Source organism: Schistocerca gregaria, chromosome 3 (assembly GCF_023897955.1).
Source record: "Schistocerca gregaria isolate iqSchGreg1 chromosome 3, iqSchGreg1.2, whole genome shotgun sequence".
Classification (NCBI taxonomy): domain Eukaryota; kingdom Metazoa; phylum Arthropoda; class Insecta; order Orthoptera; family Acrididae; genus Schistocerca; species Schistocerca gregaria.
In genome coordinates this window covers 408,664,052-408,688,178 of record NC_064922.1, presented here as the reverse complement: position 1 = coordinate 408,688,178, position 24,127 = coordinate 408,664,052, and the positions used below count along the sequence as shown (strand labels likewise).

At 43.5% G+C, this 24,127-nt stretch overlaps 1 protein-coding gene across 7 annotated transcripts in view; it reads left to right on the top strand.

Moving 5' to 3' along the window:
• Positions 1-24,127, top strand: part of LOC126355083 (uncharacterized) — a 50,997-nt gene that overhangs the window by 16,021 nt on the left and 10,849 nt on the right. The window contains exon 1 of one of the 7 annotated variants that reach the window (XM_050005268.1): positions 4,289-4,766. The exons of 4 other annotated variants lie outside the window; for them this stretch is intronic. In XM_050005268.1, coding sequence (XP_049861225.1) covers positions 4,349-4,766 — 418 coding nt within the window. In that variant the 5' untranslated portion in view covers positions 4,289-4,348. Of the gene's footprint in view, positions 1-4,288; positions 4,767-18,396; positions 18,609-24,127 lie in introns of those variants that run through there. 2 more of the 7 variants (XM_050005273.1, XM_050005271.1) reach the window with 2 other exon arrangements.

Below are 24,127 nucleotides of genomic sequence, written 5' to 3'. Positions count from 1 at the left end.
CCACCCCCAGGAAGAAGCTCCTATTTTACTAATTCCTGCTTCGACTAACATCATATTGTAGGCCTTATTAAACGTTTGCGGCCTGCTGGGGCCCAGTCAAAAATGGTTCAAATGGCTCTGAGCTCTTGAGATCACCAGTCCCCTAGAGCTTAGAACTATATAAACCTAACTAACCTAAGGACATCACACACAGCCGTGCCCGAGGCAGGATTCGAACCTGCGACCGTAGCGGTCGCGCGGTTCCAGAATGTAGCGCCTAGATCCGCTCGGCTACTTCGGACGGCTGGGACCTAGTCAAATGTTTGATAACTTTTATTAGAGCTGTAAACTTTAACTCATAAAGTTAGCTTAGTTTCACACCACCAAACAACCCCATTCTTTAAAGATTGGAACTCACACGTACAAAACAGCTTCATGCTTCTGATTACTAGTTACCTTACCAATGAGTTAGTATATTAAGTATCTGACGTTAAGCTTGTAAGCGAGAAAAATGTTAGAAAGGTTTGAAATTATATTTAAAATTCGATGGAAGTCGCTGAGTCCTCTCATTATAATTTATAATCCAAGAAACGTGCACTCCTTTTTCAGCAAAAGCTAGTTTTTCACTTATTTCAATGTTTATGACGTCATATCTCTTGCACAGTGTGTCGTATAATGATGTTATACGACATGTGGACATGTGGACACTGTCTGCAAAATGTGTTGCGAATAGAGTTAGTAGTAGAGAAGAAATAAATAATGTCTTAACCCTGAAGTGTCAATTTTACTGCACGCGGGCCGAAAACGTAGTGAATGATAAACGTTTTACCTTTCATCATTCTGAGGTTGGTATGAGCTAAAGGTTTGAAATTATGTGTAAAGGTTGATGGAAGTCAGTAAGCGCTCTCGTTCCCAAATATTGGATGAATATAGTCTGGGTATTTGCGCGCCTTGAGTTACGCTGCCTCAGGCTGTATACATAATTTATAACTGTAATATTTGTCTTACTGTGCTCAACCTCCCATATAAGAAAGCACTTCTTAATGAGTAATTTATGTCAGCGTTTTCAATTTTTAAAGTCATATGTATATATAATAGTGACTGGGCCAAATATCTCACGAAATAAGCATCAAACGAAAAAACTACAAAGAACGAAAATCATGTAGCTTGAAGGGGAAAACCAGATGGCGCTATGGTTGGCCCGCTAGATGGCGCTACCATAGGTCAAACGGAATCAACAGCGTTTCTTTTGAATAGGAACCCACATTTTTTATTACGTATTTGTGTAGTACGTAAAGAAATATACTTTTTTCACTTTCTGATAGATGGCGCTGTAATAGTCACAAACATATAAGTACGTGGTATCACGAAACATTCCGTCAGTGCGGACGGTATTTGCTTCGTGATACATTACCCGTGTTAAAATGGACCGTTTATCAATTGCGGAAAAGGTCGATGTCGTATTGATGTCATCCAAGTGTCCGGACCGTTCGCCGGATAGTTACGTTATTTAAGGAAACAGGAAGTGTTCAGCCATATGTGAAACGTTAACCACGACCTGCAACAAATGATGACCAAGTAGGTGTTTAGCTGCTGTCGCGGCCAATCCGCAAATCAGTAGCACACAAATTGTGCGGGAATCGGGAATCTCAAAAACGTCGGTGTTGAGAATGTTACATCAACATCGATTGCACCCGTACCATATTTCAATGCACAAGGAATTGCATGGCGACGACTTTGAACGTCGTGTACAGTTCTGCCACTGGGAACAAGAGAAATTACGGGACGATGACAGATTTTTTTCCCGCGTTCTATTTAGCGACGAAGCGTCATTCACCAACAGCGGTAACGCAAACCGGCATAATATGCACTATTGGGCAACGGAAAATCCACGATGGCTCCGACAAGTGCAAGATCAGCGACCTTGGCGGGTTAATGTATGGTGCGGCATTATGGGAGGAAGGATAATTGGCCCCCATTTTATCGATTACAGTCTAAATGGTGCAATGTATCCTGATTTCCTACGTAATGTTCTACCGATGTTACTACAAGATGTTTCACTGCATGACAGAATGGCGATGTACTTCCGTCATCTTGGATGTCCGGCACATAGCGGTTGAAGCGGTATTGAATAGCATATTTCAAGACAGGTGGATTGGATCGCACGTTCACCGGATCTGACGTACCGGGATTTCTTTCTGTGGGGAAAGTTGAAAGATATTTGCAATCGCGATCCACCGACAACGCCTGACAACATGCATCAGCGCATTGTCAATGCATGTGCTAACATACGGAAGGCGAACTACTCGCTATTGAGAGGAATGTCATTACACGCCCGCGTCTCGTGGTCGTGCTGTAGCCTTCTCGCTTCCCACGCCCGGGTTCCCGGGTACGATTCACGGCGGGGTCAGGGATTTTCTCTGCCTCGTGATGGCTGGGTGTTGTGTGATATCCTTAGGTTAGTTAGGTTTAAGTAGTTCTAAGTTCTAGGGGACTGATGTTAAGTCCCATAGTGCTCAGAGCCATTTGAACCATTTGTCATTACACGTATTGCTAAATGCATTGAGGTTGACAGAGGTGCAACCCTTCCTCATATTTCTGCAGATTTCAACGCTGGGACATCAGAAAATGTTAGCGTGAGAACCATTCAACGAAACATCATCGATTTGGGCTTTCGGAGTTGAAGGCCCTCTCGGGTACCCTTGATGACTCCACGACACAAAGCTATACGCCTCTCCAGGGCCCGTCAACACTGAAATTTGACTGTTGATAGCTGGAATCATGTTGCCTGGTTCGGATGTTGATTTGGATTGGATTATTTGGGGGAAGAGACCAAACAGCGAAGTTATCGGATTAGGGAAGGACGGGGAAAGAAATCGGCAGTGCCCTTTCAAAGGAACCATTCCGGCATTTGCCTGGAGCGATTTAGGGAAATCACGGAAAACCCAGATCAGGATGTCCGGACGCGGGATTGAACCGTCGTCCTCCCGAATGTGAGCCCAGTGTGCTAACCACTGCGCCACCTCGTTCGGTGGGGGTGTTGATGCTGTGTCCAATTGGAGTGATATGGGACCCGCAATACGTCTAGATACGACTCTGGTAGGTGATACGTACGCAAGCATCCTGTCAGATCACCTGCATGCATTCATGCCCATTGTGCATTCCGACAGACTTGGGCAGTTCCAGCAGGACAATGCGATACCCTACACAGCCGGAATAACAACAGAGTGGGTCCAGGGACATTCTTCTGAGTGTAAATGCTTCCGCTGGCCACCAAACTCCCGAGACATGGACATATTGACCATATCTGGGATGCCTTGCAACGTGCTGTTCAGATGAGATCTCCATCTCTCGTACTCTTACGGATTTATGGACAGCCCTGCAGGATTCGTGGTGTCAGTTTCTTCCAGCACTACTTCAGATATTAGTCGAGTCCACGCCGCGTCGTGTTGCGGCACTTCTGCGTGCTCGCGGGGCCGTAAAGACATTAGGGAAGTGTACCAGTTTCTTTGTCTCTTCGGTGTATTTCATCGATTATTTCAGTGTTTCCAAGCACCTGTATCACAATTTATATTCTTGTTTTATTAATGTACAGTGGAATATCATATGCAGCAGCACACAGCTACACTTTCGGTTTCATTTATTGTATTTAAAAATACACAGCTTACATAATTTTTTGTTCAAAACATTTATTACGTTGTTTTACAGGTTTGTTGCATTCAGATGACTGCCTGGAATATTTTTTTTGAACCTATTTCGTGACTTAATAATATTCATATTGTCTTTGAGATGTACATCATCATACCAGTGGTCCTATTACTGTCCACCTCTGTTACATGCTTTCTGGAAATTGCACATAATGACTGTCATGGTATAAACAAAAATTTACTTAATTCCATATTGGACTTCGCTGTGAACTGAACGCTAACTGTATGTAGCGGCCCAATATCCACATCTGGGAGGGTAGAAAAAATGATTGGGTCACCAACGTTTGGATCTCGTGCGTACTTCCGTCTTTCGCCAGCTTCGTTTTATTTTTGTGTGGCGTGTAGTGGTGATTTATTAGCACTGACTTGATAGTCTGATGTCATAAATGATGATGATAACTGATCTGCTGAAAATGCAGCCAGTAACTCACATCTGCGCTAACACTTTTATGAATGTCCGACGACGAGTGTGTTGAAAGCGCCTTTCCCTGTTTATTAAGGCTGTGCTTTATCTACATTGCCACTCGTTCAGACCGCACTTGTTTTCTCCATCGGTGAACCACAAGCAAGGTCACCACCGATAAGATGGCCGTCGCTCGTCAGACGTTCTCGACAGAGTAGTTTGCTTGGGGAAGTAAGTAGTCAGAATTCGCGTTCAGCACATGCAGCACCCGCGCGTATCGGTGGCGTGTATGATTTGTTTTCTAGCGCTGGTTCCCCAGACGCTGACGTCACCGGACCAGCTTCTCCACATATTCATCAGCGTGGTGGAGACGGTCTCAGGTAGGCCGCGATCGAATGGTACCGGCTGCAACCCACCGCATAATGAGTCAGACGACGCGTTGATGGAAGAGTTCCTAGAGCTCGTAAGAAACGTCTCGGAGGTGGCGGTCGTTCTCGATGACAAAGGACGCCGACCACGACAGGAGCCTCCGAACGCTGCAGATGCCGGGAATGAAACGGAATCTGGCCTTCTGGACAGGTCGCTGGTAAACGCGACACCGACGTTGAAGACATGTCCTCCTGGTCAGCAACGCGACCGGCTGGGCAAATGCAGGACCGCAATACCTTCCGCTAAAGGTAACTTGTAGCTGTTCAACACGTGAGTTCTACTTCCTTCTTGGCGGTTCCCGGTACATAATTGCTGCACACGGAGCGGATATTCCGGAACTCCACGTTTCACGCCATCCCATTCAGTGTCTTCCAGTTGGCCCGGCTGGAATAGGGTGAGCCGCAAGCTGTTTGGTGACGACGCTAAGTTGTTGTTGTGGTCTTCAGTCCACAGACTGGTTTGATGCAGCTCTCCATGCTACTCTATCCTGTGCAAGCTTCTTCATCTCCCAGTACCTACTGCAACCTACATCCTTCTGAATCTGTTTAGTGTATTCATCTCTTGGTCTCTGTCTCTACGATTTTTACCCTCCACATTGCTCTCCAATACTAAATTGGTGATCCCTTGATGCCTCAGAACATGTCCTACCAACCGATCCCTTCTTCTAGTCAAGTTGTGCCACGAACTTCTCTTCTCCCCAATCCTATGCAATACCTCTTCATTAGTTATATGATCTACCCATCTAATCTTCAGCATTCTTCTATAGCACCACATTTCAAAAGCTTCTATTCTCTTCTTGTCTAAACTATTTATCGTCCATGTTTCACTTCCATACATGGCTACGCTCGATAGAAATACTTTCAGAAACGATTTCCTGACACTTAAATCTATACTCGATGTTAGCAAATTTCTCTTCTTCAGAAATGTTTTCCTTGCCATTGCCATTCTACGTTTCATATCCTCTCTACTTCGACCATCATCAGTTACTTTGCTCCCCAAATAGCAAAACTCCTTTACTACTTTAAGTGTCTCATTTCCTAATCTAATTCCCTCAGCATCACTCGACTTAATTCGACTACATTCCATTATCCTCGTTTTCCTTTTGTTGATGTTCATCTTATACCCTCCTTTCATGACGCTGTCTATTCTGTTCAACTGCTCTTCCAAGTCCTTTGCTGTCTCTGACAGAATTACAATGTCATCTGCGAACCTCTAAGTTTTTATTTTTTCTCCATGGATTTTAATACCTAGTCAAAATTTTTCTTTTGTTTCCTTCACTGCTTGCTCAATACACAAATTGAATAACATCGGGGATATGCTACAACCCTGTCTCACTCCCTTCCCAACCACTGCTTCCCTTTCATGGCCGTCGACTCTTATAACTGCCATCTGGTTTCTGTACAAATTGTAAATAGGCTTTCGCTCCCTGTATTTTACCCCTGCCACCTTCAGAATTTGAAAGTGAGTATTTCAGCCGGGTGACTGTAGGAGGATACAGTGTGGCTGGGAAGGAATTTCGATTTGGTGTAATGAATGGGAGCTTGTTCTAGATGAGGAAAAATGTAAGTTAATGTAGATAGTAGAAAAATCAAACGTTTAATTTTCGAATACTCTATTCGAGATAATCTGCTTGAAACAGTATAGTCATATAATATCTAGGTGTAATGTTGAAAAGCGGCTTAAAAGAGATCGTGCATATGACGCTTGAGTGTTTGGAATTCCCATCAGATCCGATTAAGGAAAGACATCGAAGAAAGTCAGAGGCGCCGTAGGATCGATCAATATGCGCGTATTACTGAATTGCTACTTGAACTCAAGTGGTAAACCCTGGGGTGACGCGGGCGGGAGGGGGGGGGGGGGGGGGGAGGGGGGAGGAAGAAAATGTTCTTTCGCACCAACATAAGAGTCACGTAACGGCCACAAAGACAAGATCTATCAGAGCTCGAACACAAGCATCCGGACAGTGGTTTCTTTGCGCGCTGTGTTTGTGAGCGGAATGTGTAAGAATATGTACCCCGGAAGTCTTCCAAGTTCAAGTTCAAGTTCGGACAATCGAGCTGACTCGACTATGTTAACGTCAAAAATTTTTTTGGTGTTTCTCTCAAATTTTTTCTTCAACTTGCAGGTTTTGTGCTCGTTCTGTAAAAATGGTGCTACCTCCAAAACAATTATTTTTTTGTTTCTACTGATGAATTAATACATTTTACTTAATAAATATTAAATTATTTTCGACGGAGCTAATAAAGATGTGAACACTTCTTCCCTTCAAACTTTTATCAGTGAAAATAAAAGTTATTGTTCGCAAAGCAAAGAGAAGCAGCTGCACGAGGTCTTGTAGCGAGTCTTCTTACGGTCTTTGGCCGGCGTGGCAGTCATAATATTGGTGAGTTTGCGGACCGCAGTGAGCGGAATTCAGTCGGCTGCGACACTCGCTCGCTTCATATGAAAATTACATTAGCGTATAATCAATCCTTATAAAAATAAAGACTTAAGAAAATTAAAAAAACAAGTTTATTATAATCTTAGTGCTCTCAAATAGAAAATGTATAAATTTCAAAATAATATACTGAATTATAAAACATGACATTGCATAAGCGACAGAAAATCAGCACCAACATATTCGCGACTCTGTATTTTGATACATCTGGGGGCAAAGATCTTCAGTAGTTATCATATTGGTGCGTATTTAAGAGGGATTAGAAAACCAAAGCAGAAGAAAACCGTTGAGAATCGACCAACAGTCTTTGGATTACATGAGACTAAACGTCCAGATTCTTAATACTGAATTGCATATTAGAACTCTCTTCGTCTTTAGCACGATTTAAACAGATTAAGATGATGAAATTGTTGGAAGCGTATGGAGAGGCTTGAAGTTCGCGATTGAATTTAAAGTAACATGAATAGTGTTCGCTTTTAAGCGTAAATCAGGAAAATTAAATTAAGAACAATGAAATGCATGTTTGTGTGTGGGATTCCGCAGACAGTGTCTGTGAACGTGAAAGGTTCCGGGGTGAAGGAGGTCGTCATATTGTAGTAGATCTGTCACCGACGCTTCGGCCCCTGTTGCAAAGACCGTCCTGTGGTTCTGCTGGTGTGCTGTGCCGACGATGGTCCGCTCGTATCTCGTCGCAACCCATGTACTGGCGATGGTATTACGTCACAATTTAGAAAAAAAGATATTATTGGTCTGCTGTGGTAGAAGGAGTGGGAAGATTTAACGTAATTGGTCTCTCTGGAGTGGAAATAGTGCGGATCTGCTGTTATTTGTTGCCCTTGTAGCGTTGGTCATGTGGGATAACTGTGCACGGAACTTCGGTGACAGCTATCTTACTGTGCAATGCGAATCTAAGCCCAGAATAGTGTTTTTCTCTGTGGCAATAAAGAAGTATTCGTAGGTTAGGATAAAACAATTTACTAAAATTATACTTGTAATAAGTCATACAGGCAATCATTTACACACAAGGAAGAAAAATTATTTCTGCTTTGATTTTTGAAAATATCTGCTACACATCTTATCTTCATTTTGAAGCTAGCAAAGTAACTCTGTCTTCAGTTTGAAGGATGACATGAACACCTCAGTGTTTAGCAATTCATGTATTTCAACGTCTCCACGACACTCTCTCGTGAGTGAAGCAAACCGGTAACCATTCGTGACGCCCTTCTTCATGTACGTTCAGTGCCCCCGTGGGCGGTCTGTCTTGACAATCCCTATGGTGTATCGAGTGCAGTAAAACACATATAATTTCTTCGAATTATCGAGGTTTTTTCAGGATATCGCACGACTATTTCGATTTACCGAGGTTTACATGCCACTACATTTCGTATGTTTTACTAACAATGTCAGTGCAATTCATATTTTAAACTTCCCAGAAAATGTAGAAAAAATAGATTTATGCTTTCAAAGGACAGGCAACCCAGTAAGTTTAGACTGACTGTGTTAGTATACTGAGAGGCCAATAAATAATAATGGCAATAATAGTAATTATTATAATTATTATTATAGTAATAATAATAATAACAATCATCAACATCTTCACTTCATGGAGTAGGCTGCACAGCCTGTTTCGCAGTCCAACCATCTTCTCCTTGGACAGTCAGCACCACTATCCAGTGGACTTGTAGTCCATCTCGATCCTAGACAGACGGTCTTGCTGTAGTCTTTCAAAATGGTTTCACCAATTGGTTTTGCATTGTTTACTTTTGTTTGCGATATCGACAATCTGTCGTTCTTGTCTTATTTCTGTGTTCCTGTGTAATAACAGTAGTAGTAGTAGTAAAGGTGAAAGAATGCAGTAGCTGACCGTCTCAATGACAACCACTGCTCTACATAAGAATCTCATTCACATAAATGTAACGTTATTTACGAAGGCTAACCGGAACGCAAACTTAGTTAAGCTGTAAACAAATTAACGAAAGAGTACAAACACGTTTATAAGAAAAAAAGTTGTACTAGACCTTCGTATTACTTCTCTACACAATCACCATTCATACAGACGGATTATTATACCTCTTAACGGGCTGACAAATTCCCTCTGCTTAATATACTATCCATCGAGGTTGGTGAAGCCGTGAGAGCATTCTGAAATTCTTGACCGGATTCAAAGGCTTGGGAGGAAAGATGCTTAGATTACATCAGATGATTTTCGTACAATAGATCCATAATGAGGGCATTCTTAATGACGTAGAACTCGCCAGAAAAACAACAACATACAGTATGGACTTACAAAGGAAAAGATATATGCTAAATAAATGGAAATGTCGTGTGACTAGGGCCTCCCGTCGGGTAGACCGTTCGCCGGGTGCAAGTCTTTCGATTTGGCGCCACTTTGGCGACTTACGCGTCGGTGGGGATGAAATTATGACGATTAGGACAACACAACACCCAGTACCTGAGCGGAGAAAATCTCCGACCCAGTCGGGAATCGAGCCCAGGCTCTTAGGATTGACGTTCTGTCGCGCTGACCACTCAGCTACCGGGGGCGGACAAGATATATGCTACATAAGTTCCACAGACAGGAACTGGAAGGGCAATCGTGGCTATGGAGTAAGTAAAAATGAAAGGTAAGAACAAATTAGTCACAAAACGAGGAATTGTTAAATACACTGAGGTGCATATTGTAATTCTTACTCTGTTATAACCAAGGATTCTCAACGAGAAAAATCAGTATGCAATATTAATTTACTTTCATCGCATTACTGCAGTGAAATCGCACACAAGTCAGATTTTACGTGTACTCACATTATTTGATATTATTGGTAATGGATACACAGCAGTCGCCTCTTCCAAGAAGTTTGCCATTGGAGTAGAAGGAGCTGGCCGCCAACAAATCCCCTACGCTACTCCCAAAAAACTCATCCACAACGTAGTCAGATTTATTATGGTCGCTGGCAAGCCATTGAATATGTGCGTCGCTTTATATTCAACACTTTGGCGGACCAAATTAAGTGAATTTCAATCTTTGTGACTTCTAGTATCGATGCATGAACCGAGCTGTTGGCCCGAGAAAGAGCTATACCACTAGTGACAAACATCATTAACAAATAAATACACTCAGTTCTTTCATGTGATTGAACAAATAAATACACTCAGTTCTTTCATGTGAGTGAAGAAATGAAAGTTACCAGGGGCCAACTCCCGGCTGCAGTGCGGATATTCAAAAGCCACCCACCTGAAATGACGCAACAATGCTTGTATTTTTTGGGCAGTGTGCGGCCGGGCATTATGCTGAAGCGAGCTGAGACTGGTAGGTCAACAGCTCGGGTCACTTCTCTGGAATGGCTCCCTTCAGTATTCAAAATGTCACTGAGCAGGCCTCGGAATCAGTTATCCGTCTACCTTCCGCAAAATCGACGAACTGGCGTAACGCCAGAAGGGGAGCCCCAATTGCACAACCACCTCGCCCCTTACTCTGATGCCTTCTGGTCTTTTTGTCAAGGCAGATCAAAAGCCTCGTATACGTGACAGAAACTCCCGACGAAGAAACGTTTCTCACCGAGTTACTTGCACCGCCTGATGAGATTCGTGCGAAACGGGGTGGTGTGTGCCAAAGTGTTCTACGAAGATGTTTTGCCTGTGCTGAAAGAGGTGGTCGCCATTTTGAACACCTTCTGAAATGTAAGACATTATTGAGTAAACAGTACATTATGTTTGCGAACTTAACCCTAACAATACCAACGAATTTTGCGTAATGCGCCTCACCAACAGGGAGGGGGTTGGGGCGTACGGGGGACTTTATACCCACCTTAAAAAAAAAAAAAGAAAATAAAATTCGTTACTTGACGTTCACTTAGATTTACGACATTCTTTTTAAAGAGGTACTGATGTTGATGTGTTGACAGGTATAGTACATGAATATACTTTTTATCACAGTCTTTGCAAAATCAGCTCACTTTCAATAACTTGTACTCGTTGTACGTTATGCCGACCCTAGACAAATTGAAAATTACAAAATTGGTTGATTTTTGTTGACTTTTTCTCAAACCATTATTTTTAAAGAACTATTGATGTGCGAGTAAGATTCTGAACTTCAAAAATTTATGTAAGACGTTCACTGGGGAAAATAACATCTAATAGGACTTAAATTTTTGGATGAAGTCTAAATGAAAAATTTAAGACATTTATGGAATCTGGTAGAAGAATTCATTAAAGACAATAAATACTTTATCCAGAATTTTAAAATATAGGGTAACTGATTAGATTAAAGTATGTTCAAAAGCTTAGCATAGAGAATCTTCTCTTGCTCCCTTTTGTATTGTAAGGTTTAGGTTGCGAGTGCATCGATTGTCCTTGGTACACCTAACACTACAAAGCTTTCACTGGCCCATAAATTCCTGATCCAAAGTTGTACTTCGGCCACTGTATCAGGTCGTTCAGTTTGAAGGGAACATTTTGTACCACCCTGTATTCTTCTAGAATTCTGATGGAATTTGCGTGTCTTATACATCGTTCGTACTAGGTAGAATAATTTTGATGTGGTGCTTCTTCCAAGGATCTTATTAACTCTTAGGGAATTTCGGTTGCTCTAGGTCATTTATCAGGCATTAATTCTTTCATTGTTATCACACGTTTAAGATATCTTATGTAAATCGACCACATTATGAACACGACTTACCTTAGAGGAAAAAAATGGTTTAAATGGCTCTGAGCAGTATGGGACTTAACATAGGTGGTCATCAGTGCCCTAGAACTTAGAACTACTTAAACCTAACTAACCTAAGGACATCACACACACCCATGCCCGAGGCAGGATTCGAACCTGCGACCGTAGCAATCACGCGGTTCCGGACTGAGCGCCTTAACCGCGAGACCACCGCGGCCGGCTCTTAGAGGAAAGATTAAGGACAGGCAAACCTACGTTCCTAGCATTTGTAGACTTAGAGAAAGCTTTTGAAAATGTTGACTGGAATACTCTCTTTCAAATTCTAAAGGTGGCAGGGGTAAAATACAGGGAGCGAAAACCTATTTACAATTTGTACAGAAACCAGATGGCAGTTATAAGAGTCGAGGGACATGAAAGAGAAGCAGTGGTTGGGAAGGGAGTAAGACAGAGTTGTAGGCTCTCCCCGATGTTATTCAATCTGTATACTGAGCAAGCGGTAAAGGAAACAAAAGAAAAATTCGGAGTAGGTATTAAAATCCATGGAGAAGAAATAAAAACTTTGAGGTTCGCCGATGACATTGTAATTCTGTCAGAGACAGCAAAGGACTTGGAAGAGCAGTTGAACGGAATTGACTGTGTCTTGAAAGGAGGATATAACATGAACATCAACAAAAGCAAAACGAGGATAATTGAATGTAGTCGAATTAAGTCGGGTGATGCTGAGGGAATTACATTAGGAAATGAGACGCTTAAAGTAGTAAAGGAGTTTTGCTATTTGGGGAGCAAAGTAACTGATGATGGTCGAAGTAGAGAGGATATGAAACGTAGAATGGCAATGGCAAGGAAAACATTTCTGAAGAAGAGAAATTTGCTAACATCGAGTATAGATTTAAGTGTCAGGAAATCGTTTCTGAAAGTATTTCTATCGAGCGTAGCCATGTATGGAAGTGAAACATGGACGATAAATAGTTTAGACAAGAAGAGAATAGAAGCTTTTGAAATGTGGTGCTATAGAAGAATGCTGAAGATTAGATGGGTAGATCATATAACTAATGAAGAGGTATTGCATAGGATTGGGGAGAAGAGAAGTTCGTGGCACAACTTGACTATAAGAAGGGATCGGTTGGTAGGACATGTTCTGAGGCATCAAGGGATCACAAATTTAGCATTGGAGGGCATCGTGGAGGGTAAAAATTGTAGAGGGAGACCAAGAGATGAATATACTAAGCAGATTCAGAAGAATGTAGGTTGCAGTAAGTACTGGGAGATCCAGAAGCTTGCACAGTATAGAATAGCATGGAGAGCTGCATCAAACCAGTCTCTGGACTGAAGACCACAGCAACAACAACGCAATATATCTAACTTCTTGCTCGTAATCACTACCACCTTCTTTCTCTTCGACGTCATTTTACACTGAGAATTACAGTACCGTACAACTCAAGGTTAACTTGGTATCTGACACAGCGCAAGCATCAATGAATGGTGGTTGGCTAAATTTAAATTTAACGAGTGTTACCTTCGATTCTGGTTTATAAAATAGTGATGAATCGAATATCGGGATAAATGAGAGTCGGATAAATGAGGGTCGACTGAAGAAATTTTTCCCAAAACTGTTCCTCTAGGCATCTGGGTAGACCGGTCGGGTTGTAGCACACATCCGAAGGTGCACTGAGTCGCCGGCCGGAGTGACCGAGTGTTTCTAGGCGCTACAGTCAGGAACCGCTCGACCGCTACGGTCGCAAGTTCGAATCTTGCCTCGGGCATGGATGTGTGTGATGTCCTTAGGTTATTTAGGTTCATGTAGTTTTAAGTTCTAGGGGACTGAGGACCTCAGAAGTTAAGTCCCATAGTAGTCAAAGTAATTTGAATAATTTTTTTGAACTGCGAGTCGCTGAATATGGGGTCAGTTTGTTTCTGAGAATGCCACATGTTTCCTTTTGGTCTCTGCACATATATCTATAAATGAAATGACACAATTTCAGAAACTTCACTGGTCTGGTACAGATATTACTTTACAAGGCCAGGAATCGAACCCCGGTCTTCTGCTAACTAGGCAGGTGTGTTAGCCACTAAGCCACCTTGGTACAGAATTTTAATCCAAGAGAGAGCGAGTTGTTCAAGGGTAATCCGTGTGTTTATGTGAACACACCCGCCTAGGAAGAGGGAGTCCAGGGCTCGATTCCCAGCCTTGGTACAAATTTTCACGCGCCACGTCAGTCTATAAACATAGAAACGTATATTTCTTTTGTCTTCTTCTTCACTTCGTACATTAGGCAAACTGCCTGTTACTGTACTCCATTTCTTATATAGCCTTTATCGTGAGTGTTACTCCATTCATATGGTTACCCATTTTGTCTTATTTTACTTTATTTTTCGCTTAGCTTATACAGTCCTGGAAATTGAAATAAGAACACCGTGAATTCATTGTCCCAGGAAGGGGAAACTTTATTGACACATTCCTGGGGTCAGATACATCACATGATCACACTGACAGAACCACAGGCACATAGGCACAGGCAACAAAGCATGCACAATGTCGGCACTAGTACAGTGTATATCCACCATTCGCAGCAATGCAGGCTGCTATTCTCCCATGGAGACGATCGTAGAGATGCTGGATGTAGTCCTGTGGAACGGCTTGTCATGCCATTTCCACCTGGCGCCTCAGTTGGACCAGCGTTCATGCTGGACGTGCAGACCACGTGAGACGACGCTTCATCCAGTCCCAAACATGCTCAATGGGGGACAGATCCGGAGATCTTGCTGGCCAGGGTAGTTAACTTACACCTTCTAGAGCACGTTGGGTGGCACGGGATACATGCGGACGTGCATTGTCCTGTTGGAACAGCAAGTTCCCTTGCCGGTCTAGGAATGGTAGAACGATGGGTTCTATGACGGTTTGGATGTACCGCGCACTATTCAGTGTCCCCTCGACGATTACCAGAGGTGTACGGCCAGTGTAGGAGATGGCCCTGTGTGCCTCGGTCGTATGCAGTCCTGATTGTGGCGCTGACCTGCACGGCGCCAAACACGCATACGACCATCATTGGCACCAAGGCAGAAGCGACTCTCATCGCTGAAGACGACACGTCTCCATTCGTCCCTCCATTCACGCCTGTCGCGACACCACTGGAGGCGGGCTGCACGATGTTGGGGCGTGAGCGGAAGACGACCTAACGGTGTGCGGGACCGTAGCCCAGCTTCATGGAGACGGTTGCGAATGGTCCTCGCCGATACCCCAGGAGCAACAGTGTCCCCAATTTGCTGGGAAGTGGCGGTGCGGTCCCATACGGCACTGCGTAGGATCCTACGGTCTTGGCGTGCATCCGTGCGTCGCTGCGGTCCGGTCCCAGGTCGACGGGCACGTGCACCTTCCGCCGACCACTGGCGACAACATCGATGTACTGTGGAGACCTCACGCCCCACGTGTTGAGCAATTCGGCGGTACGTCCACCCGGCCTCCCGCATGCCCACTATACGCCCTCGCTCAAAGTCCGTCAACTGCACATACGGTTCACGTCCACGCTGTCGCGGCATGCTACCAGTGTTAAAGACTGCGACGGAGCTCCGTATGCCACGGCAAACTGGCTGACACTAACGGCGGCGGTGCACAAATGCTGCGCAGCTAGCGCCATTCGACGGCCAACACCGCCGTTCCTGGTGTGTCCGCTGTGCCGTGCGTGTGATCATTGCTTGTACAGCCCTCTCGCAGTGTCCGGAGCAAGTATGGTGGGATTGACACACCTGTGTCAATGTGTTCTTTTTTCCATTTCCAGGAGTGTATATTCATAACTACTTCCTTATATCCTCATCCCTTTTACGACCTTTTGTTGTTAAGTAAAGGTTTATACTCCTACAATTTTGTAAAACTTCAACTCGGTTTTTTCCTGACTTTATTCTGCATATTTTGTATAACCGTTCCATTTATGGAAGTAGATATATTTAATTTTTGGTCCACGTCATAGTTGTATTCATAAGTGATGTCGCAACCTTGGTATTTGAAACGTATAACTTGTTCCAAGATTTTATTATTCGAGATCACCTTTGGTTTTACAGGTTGTATGTCTTGAAATGTCATCCGTTTCGTTTCATTTACAGACCATTTTTGGTTTTAGTCTGATGCTTACTACTGCAACTTATAGACTCAAATGTAAACACCATCTTCATTTTCTGCAATCAGTGTTAGGACATAGGCACATGGAACTGCTTTTGTCCTAAAGTCAGGATCTAAAGTTGTTCCTTTTTTTTATTCACCATTTTCCATTTACTGATCACTTGATCTACATGTATATCGAACAGTGTGTAGGAAATACAGAATCCTTGTCTTACCACTTTGTTAGTGTTCATTGTCTCGGGTGATTTTGTTTCCCATATCTATAACCATTTCGGTGTTTGTGTATAGACTGTTAATAGCTTTTGTGGGATGAGTAGATAACCTCTTTCAGTCATTATATTCAATAGCATATATCTTTTGTGTCGAATAAATGAGATTACGATGATGGCATGTGCGATGTTCTTTAAATTTTATCTTGAACAAATATCCACCCGCGGACAGGACATTATTTAATATTTCGAACCGTGTGGGTCATACGCATGATTGTAAGACCACGATATGAATTTTCTTCGATATATTATCCCATTCGTATATCGGGTCTTTCATTTCAGTGAGGTTTCCTAGGCAGAGCTACCGAGCTATTCACCTAAATTTCACATATATTTGTGAAATTATCTTGCTAATACGTTTCGGTGTCTCTGATGTGGTATCAAACGTCCATTAAAAAAAAAAAAAAAAAAAAACGGCGCAGTTCAGTCGCCAAGAGCTTCTAATACAATCTTCTTTATTCACAACTGGTTCCGATCCTCTAATCGTCATCAAGTAACTGGACGCCATTTACATCAGCTTGTTGTTCTTATTGTGGTGATCTTCAATCCGATGACTGCTTTGCAGCAGCTCTCTATCCTGTGCAAGCTTCTTCATCTCCGAATAACTACTGCATCTTATGTACTTCTGAATCTGCTTACTGTATTCATCTCTTGGTCTTCCTTTACAATTTTTAAATACCTACCTCACACACTTCCCTCCATTACTAACTTATTGATGTCTCAGAATGTGCCCCATCAACCGAATCCATCCTCTAGTCAGGTTTTCCAAATATTTCTTTTCTCCCCAGTTCTCTTCAGTACCTTCTCATTCGTTACGTGATTTACTCACCTAATCTTCAGCATAATTGTGTAGCACAACATTTCAAAAGTTTCTATTCTTTTCTTATCTAAACTGCTTATCGTCCATGTTTAACTACCATACACGGCTACACTCGACACAAATACTTTGAGAAAAGACTTCGTAGCTCTTAAATGTGTATTCCATATTAACAAATTTCTCTTCTTTCGAAACCTTTTTCTTGCCATTGCATTCTGCATTCTGTATCCTCACTGCTTCGGTCATCATCAGTTATTTTGCTGCCCAAATAACAAAACTCATCGCATACTATGTCTCGTTTCCTAATCTAATTCCCTCTGCATCACCTGAATTAGTTAGCCTACATTCCATTATTCTTGTTTTGATTTTGTTGGTATTCACCTTACAAACTCCTTCCAAGACGCTGTCCATTCAGTTCAACTGTTCGTCCAAGTCCTTTGCTGTCTCCGACAGAATTACCACGTCATTGGCAAATCTAAAATTTTTGATCTCTCTCCCTGAACTTTAATTCCTGCTCTACATTTTTCACTGGGTTCCTTTACTCCTTACTCAATCTATAGAGTGCATAACATCAGCAATAGATTACAATCCAGTCTCACTTCTTCTCAAACACCGCTCCCCTTACGTGCCCTTGTACTCTTATAACTGCCGTTTGGTATTTATACAAGTTGTCAATAGCGTTACGGTATCTATAGCCTATGCTATACTCAGGTTTTCAGAAAGCGTATTCCACTCAACAGTGTCAACAGCTTACAAAGCAATATTAAAACCATGAAAGCCGAGAGAATCTAAAATACATCCTCCGTCACTGCCACAGTTTTAACATGGACGTGTAAGCTATTGTAGATGACTAAGACACCTAATTAGCTAAAGATGCAAGCCGGTTGTGGATAAAGAGGTATTAATTAGTATCAACAACTCTTGGCGATTGACTTACGTCGTTCTTAAATGTTTACGAACTCCGGGCTCCACCTTCACTAAATATATTTAAATAAAACCTTTCGTCGATTTATTTTCGCAGTGGTTTGTTCGCGTCTATCGTTGTTAACTTTAAAAGGAAACTAAGGTACTGCGTCATGTCAGCAGCGAGGTCAGCAACAAACGATGCTCTATCTCGGTATGGACAAGAATAACGCAATAAATGAGTTGTAGCTTTTCTAAGGTACCGTCCTCACCCTCTCTGTAAGTGGTTTGTACAGATCACGGAAGACAAATCTGGAGGACCATTAAGGAGACCATTCTACTCTGACTAGCGTTTATAATGTTTCCTTCTTATTCTATAAGCTTCTGTATCTCCGTCTGTACTTTATTTATGTTACACCACAGATGCGTGGTCAAACATATTTGTACGTGCCTGTGGTGCACACATTATCTTCCCGCAGCTCCTTCTGTGATACCGAAATACGAGATTAATTTCGGTAGCTGCCACCTAATTGCAGAGCGGAAGTTTACGTTGGCTTCCGCCACACAATTACCGCGCGGAAGAAGATAACCGAATCGATAGTCGAGCGCCGAAAGCTGCGAAGACCGCGATACTGAGCCTCCTGCATCTCACACGTGTCCAATCCCCACATAAAACTCTGAAGGTCAGCGGCGCTTTGCTTGTGTCACCGCTGGCCATTCCGGGAACATTTGATTCACCGTTAGTCAGTTGCACTGAGCCTGGATTTTCTGCCTGGATGTGGGCAACCCCTATAAAAGGCGACCATTCGACCCAGACATATTGTTTTCTGTAGGGCAGCCATCCAGTCCGTCAGTGCAGTATACTACATCTGTTCGCAACAGCAACGGTAAGCTCACCTACGTAGTAAGTTCACAGTAGTTCTTTGCTATTCAGCGGTTATCTAACAGAAAAGACAGAGGTGCTAAATCTCATCCTATCCCTGATAAATGTCTGTCTTCCAGTGATATGATATCACGAAACTCTAGCGGTGTAGAATTAGTTTTAAGGCTACGTACAACATACGAATTGGCTGGTTTCTAATCATCGACGTTCGGTCAATATTATGCCTTTGTTTTGTACAGTTTTTCTTAGAAACGTTTGAAATAGCTTTTCTTAGTGTTTCCGCCGATGAAAATTGTGATCGAATGAGTCACATAGCATAAACAGTATCCTTTTGTCTACTTATCCACGACTTTTATCAGGGATGCATTTAGTCGTGAAATGTCCACTATCTAAATAGTGTTAAGACTGAACTTACATTGAAATGAATGTAGCCTCTAGGAAAGAACACCAGTTTCCAATATGCTCAAATAGAATAATCCTGATTTAGAATGAAAATAAACTTCGAATAAGTGTCTGGAAACTTCAGTGGTAGGGACGTTTTGTTGAAAGATCTCTTCCATGCCGACTAACAAATTTTAAGGAATAAAGAACTACGTTCAACAGAGAGCTGAACAAGGATGTGGAAAATAATCCTATACTAGATCTGCACAGGCAAATTTGAAACGTGTCATTCTTACCAGAGCTTGGTGTTTGCAGCAATTAAACGATTCTGTTTCATTTACTGATTTCTTCTTTCAAAGACCCAGTAACACCTTGGGAACATTGATCACAAATACTTTCATTGAAATCAACTCAGCCAAGATCCCAATAATTTTTTATGTTACCCTCATCAGCCTGAAACAGATTATTTTGAAATAAAATGCTACAGAAGCTTTACGTCATACACTTCATTAAGACGCATGCGTTCAACACTGAAGCTACCTTTAAGAGCACACGACTTAAGACCTGTAGGTTTTGACATCAAGATGTTCTGTGTACCGGACTGAAACCTTATGATCAACTATAAAAAGTGTGGTGATCCTAAGTAGACGATTTAAAAAAAAACCTCTTAGTTCTTGCTTGTGTTATGTAGTCGCAGGTGCTTGTACTGAATCAGATGGATTACACTGATCAGTCAAATATGCAAAGGTGGTACGATCATCTACCATCTGGGGACGGATGTGACTATATGCTCTTCTTAATGATTATTGTAAATTTTGGTGTAGTAAAATCCTCGAGGGACGTTACCAATACGCTCACGCAAAACAAACTGCTGCAAACATATAGACTTGTTCTACGCTGGCCGCTCAAAACAATAGATACAGCTCTATTTAGAGTTATGTGAATGTTATTTTCATCTCTACGATGTATCTGAAATTAAAAATAAGGAGTATAAAATCAAATTGGTAGATACTGTTTTCATTCATTAAGAATACTACATTTGTTTAGGCGAAACATAAGGTGAAACATCTTTCCAGTATATATCTGTTATATGAAGCACGTATTTATATTGTTGGATATCAGCCCACAGGCTGTCGGGTTAGAGATGCCGGGTTGAAATTTCACTGGCGCTATGATGTTCTCTGTAACACTGCTCTCCGTTGTCGCATTGAGCTTCGAGACCTCGGTCAACTCATGTTGCAGTAACGGAAAGCATTAATGCTGCTTTCTTGGTCGTTCTTATGCGTCGAAATGGTCAAGTCTGTATGCATAATGAGAGGCGTGTTTCCGTTGATCGTAGTCTCGAAATCAAATCGGCCTGTTTGTGGACAAAAATCAGTATTATTACAGGAGAAAACAATGTAGGAACTTTGGGGTAATCATTTCATAAAATAGCACTCTTCTTTCACAAATTCACAGCTTATCAGTTAATCATAATAACGTGCAGATATGCAGAAAAAAGCAGTCTTCACAGTAACAGAATACGGTCATAGGTGTTCTGAAATACAAATCGTACTGATAGCACATCTACTTGGTACAGGTGAATTAGCGAATAAATTTAAAAAAATACAGTTGTCGTCATTATCATCACCACGATTTAACAAACTGTAGTTTCCCGGTTTCTGTGTGTATTCCTCCTTCATAACTTGCTATGTGGTGTAGGGGCGAAGCGCATACCCGCAAGTCGCAGAATCGAGTCCCGTTCGGACCACGGATTTGTTAACTAAGTATTAAATTTAATCTTCACTTCTCAACGCTGCAAACATTTGCAAGGAGTGAGACGTGGTTCGGTTTCTACGTAAAATGTAGTTCCTCTTTTCCCGGCACGATTACTTGAGCAGGTTAGGGGCATAGAAGTCCCCGATATCCAATTTAATGGGTCACACCAGCCACCTGAGCCGGAACAAATTATTATTATTATTATTATTATTGTCAGGATGAACCCTACTGCTCACGACATCGTCCAATGCCCCTTCTCTTCCTGCAACGTCCATCTGTATGATATACGTTTATGGTGTTCTTGTTCTTCGTGCACGCTGAGCTCTTCAGCTTCCCTCTCTAGATTTACTCGTTGGTTTCGTCTTTAACGTGTGCTCACACGACTTAAACCTAGGTGGAATGTTATCTGAAATACCAGCCCACTCTTTTGCCTCTTCATTTCTAAATTCATGAGGAAGTCCAGGTCACGTCAGGATGATCCTGCCACCGTGTGTGACAGTAGATGTTGGCAACGGCGAATGTATGGCAGAGGGTCACACGACCGTTGACAAACGTGTCAGATTAAAAGACGACCAACGGTTGCAAGCCGAGGAATTCTCATTTAGATGTTCTGTTGGGTAGAAAATGACACACAGATTCAACGAAAAATTGCTACCTTGTCAACAGAACAGATGATTGTTAAAGACATTTAGCCATACCTGATAAATTATCCAGTCTGTCATTAGACGTAGCAAACCCGCTAGAAGGTCTGAACTGGCTGAGTCGAAAAGTAAAGCGAACTACACTACTGGCCATTAAAATTGCTACACCAAGAAGAAAAGAAGATGATAAACGAGTATTCATACACTCCTGGAAATTGAAATAAGAACACCGTGAATTCATTGTTCCAGGAAGGGGAAACTTTATTGACACATTCCTGGGGTCAGATACATCACATGATCACACTGACAGAACCACAGGCACATAGACACAGGCAACAGAGCATGCACAATTTCGGCACTAGTACAGTGTATATCCACCTTTCGCAGCAATGCAGGCTGCTATTCTCCCATGGAGACGATCGTAGAGATGCTGGATGTAGTCCTGTGGAACGGCTTGCCATGCCATTTCCACCTGGCGCCTCAGTTGGACCAGCGTTTGTGCTGGACGTGCAGACCGCGTGAGACGACGCTTCATCCAGTCCCAAACATGCTCAATGGGGGACAGATCCGGAGATCTTGCTGGCCAGGGTAGTTGACTTACACCTTCTAGAGCACGTTGGGTGGCACGGGATACATGCGGACGTGCATTGTCCTGTTGGAACAGCAAGTTCCCTTGCCGGTCTAGGAATGGTAGAACGATGGGTTCGATGACGGTTTGGATGTACCGTGCACTATTCAGTGTCCCCTCGACGATCACCAGAGGTGTACGGCCAGTGTAGGAGATCGCTCCCCACACCATGATGCCGGGTGATGGCCCTGTGTGCCTCGGTCGTATGCAGTCCTGATTGTGGCGCTCACCTGCACGGTGCCAAACACGCATACGACCATCTTTGGCACCAAGGCAGAAGCGACTCTCATCGCCGAAGACGACACGTCTCCATTCGTCCCTCCATTCACGCCTGTCGCGACACCACTGGAGGCGGGCTGCACGATGTTGGGGCGTGAGCGGAAGACGGCCTAACGGTGTGCGGGACCGGGTAGTTGACTTACACCTTCTAGAGCACGTTGGGTGGCCCAGCTTCATGGAGACGGTTGCGAATGGTCCTCGCCGATACCCCAGGAGCAACAGTGTCCCTAATTTGCTGGGAAGTGGCGGTGCGGTCCCTTACGGCACTGCGTAGGATCCTATGGTCTTGGCGTGCATCCGTGCGTCGCTGCGGTCCGGTCCCAGGTCGACGGGCACGTGCACCTTCCGCCGACCACTGGCGACAACATCGATGTACTGTGGAGACCTCACGCCCCACGTGTTGAGCAATTCGGCGATACGTCCACCCGGCCTCCCGCATGCCCACTATACGCCCTCGCTCAAAGTCCGTCAACTGCACATACGGTTCACGTCCACGCTGTCGCGGCATGCTACCAGTGTTAAAGACTGCGATGGAGCTCCGTATGCCACGGTAAACTGGCTGACACTGACGGCGGCGGTGCACAAATGCTGCGCATCTAGCGCCATTCGACGGCCAACACCGCGGTTCCTGGTGTGTCCGCTGTGCCGTGCGTGTGATCATTGCTTGTACAGCCCTATCGCAGTGTCCGGAGCAAGTATGGTGGGTCTGACACACCGGTGTCAATGTGTTCTTTTTTCCATTTCCAGGAGTGTATATTATACTAGAACTGACATGTGATTAGTTTCACGCAATTTGGGTGCATAGATCTGAGAAATCAGAACCGAGAACAACCACCTCTGGGCGTAATAGCGGCCTTGATACGCCCAAGCACTGAGTCAGACAGAGCTTGGATGGCGTGTGCAGGTACAGCTGCGCATGCAGCTTCAACACGATACGACAGTTCAAGAGAGTGACTGGCGTATTGTGACGAGCCATTTGCTCGGCAACCATTGACCAGACGTTTTCAAATGGTGAGAGATGTGGAGAATGTACTGGCCAGGGCAGCAGTCGAACGTTTTCTGTGTCCAGAAAGGTCCGTACAGGAACGGCAACATGCGGTCGCTCATTAACCTGCTGAAATGTAAGGTTTCGCAGTGATCGAATGAAGGGCAGAGCCACGGGTCGTAACACATCTGAAATGTAACGTCCACTGTTCAAAGTGCAGTCTATGAGAATAAGAGCTGACCGAGACGTGTAACCAATGGCATCAAGCCGGGTGATACGCCAGTATGGCGATGACGGATTCACGTTTCCAGTGTGCGTTCACCGCGATGTCGTCAAACACGGATGTTACCATCATGATGCTGTAAACAGAACCTGGATTCATCCGAACAAAGACGTTTTGCCATTCGCGCACCCAGGTTCGTCGTTGAGTGCACCATCGCAGGTCGTCCTGTCTGTCATGCATGCAGCGTCAAGGGTAACCGCAGCCATTGTCTCCGAGATGATAGTCCATGCTGCTGCAGACGTCGTCGAACTGTTCGTGCAGATGGTTGTTGTCTTGCAAACGTCCCCATCTGTTGACTCAGGGATCGAGACGTGGTTGCACGATCCGTTACAGCCATGCGGATAAGATGAGTGTCATCTCCTCTGCTAGTGATAGGAGGGCGTTGTGATCCAGCACGGCGTTCCGTATTACCCTCCTGAAGCCACCGATTCCATATTCTGCTAACAGTCATGGGATATCGACCAACGCGGGCAGCAATGTCGCGATACGGTAAACCGCAATCAGGCTACAATCTGACCTTTATGAAAGTCGGAAACGTGATGGTACGCATTTCTTCTCCTTACACGAG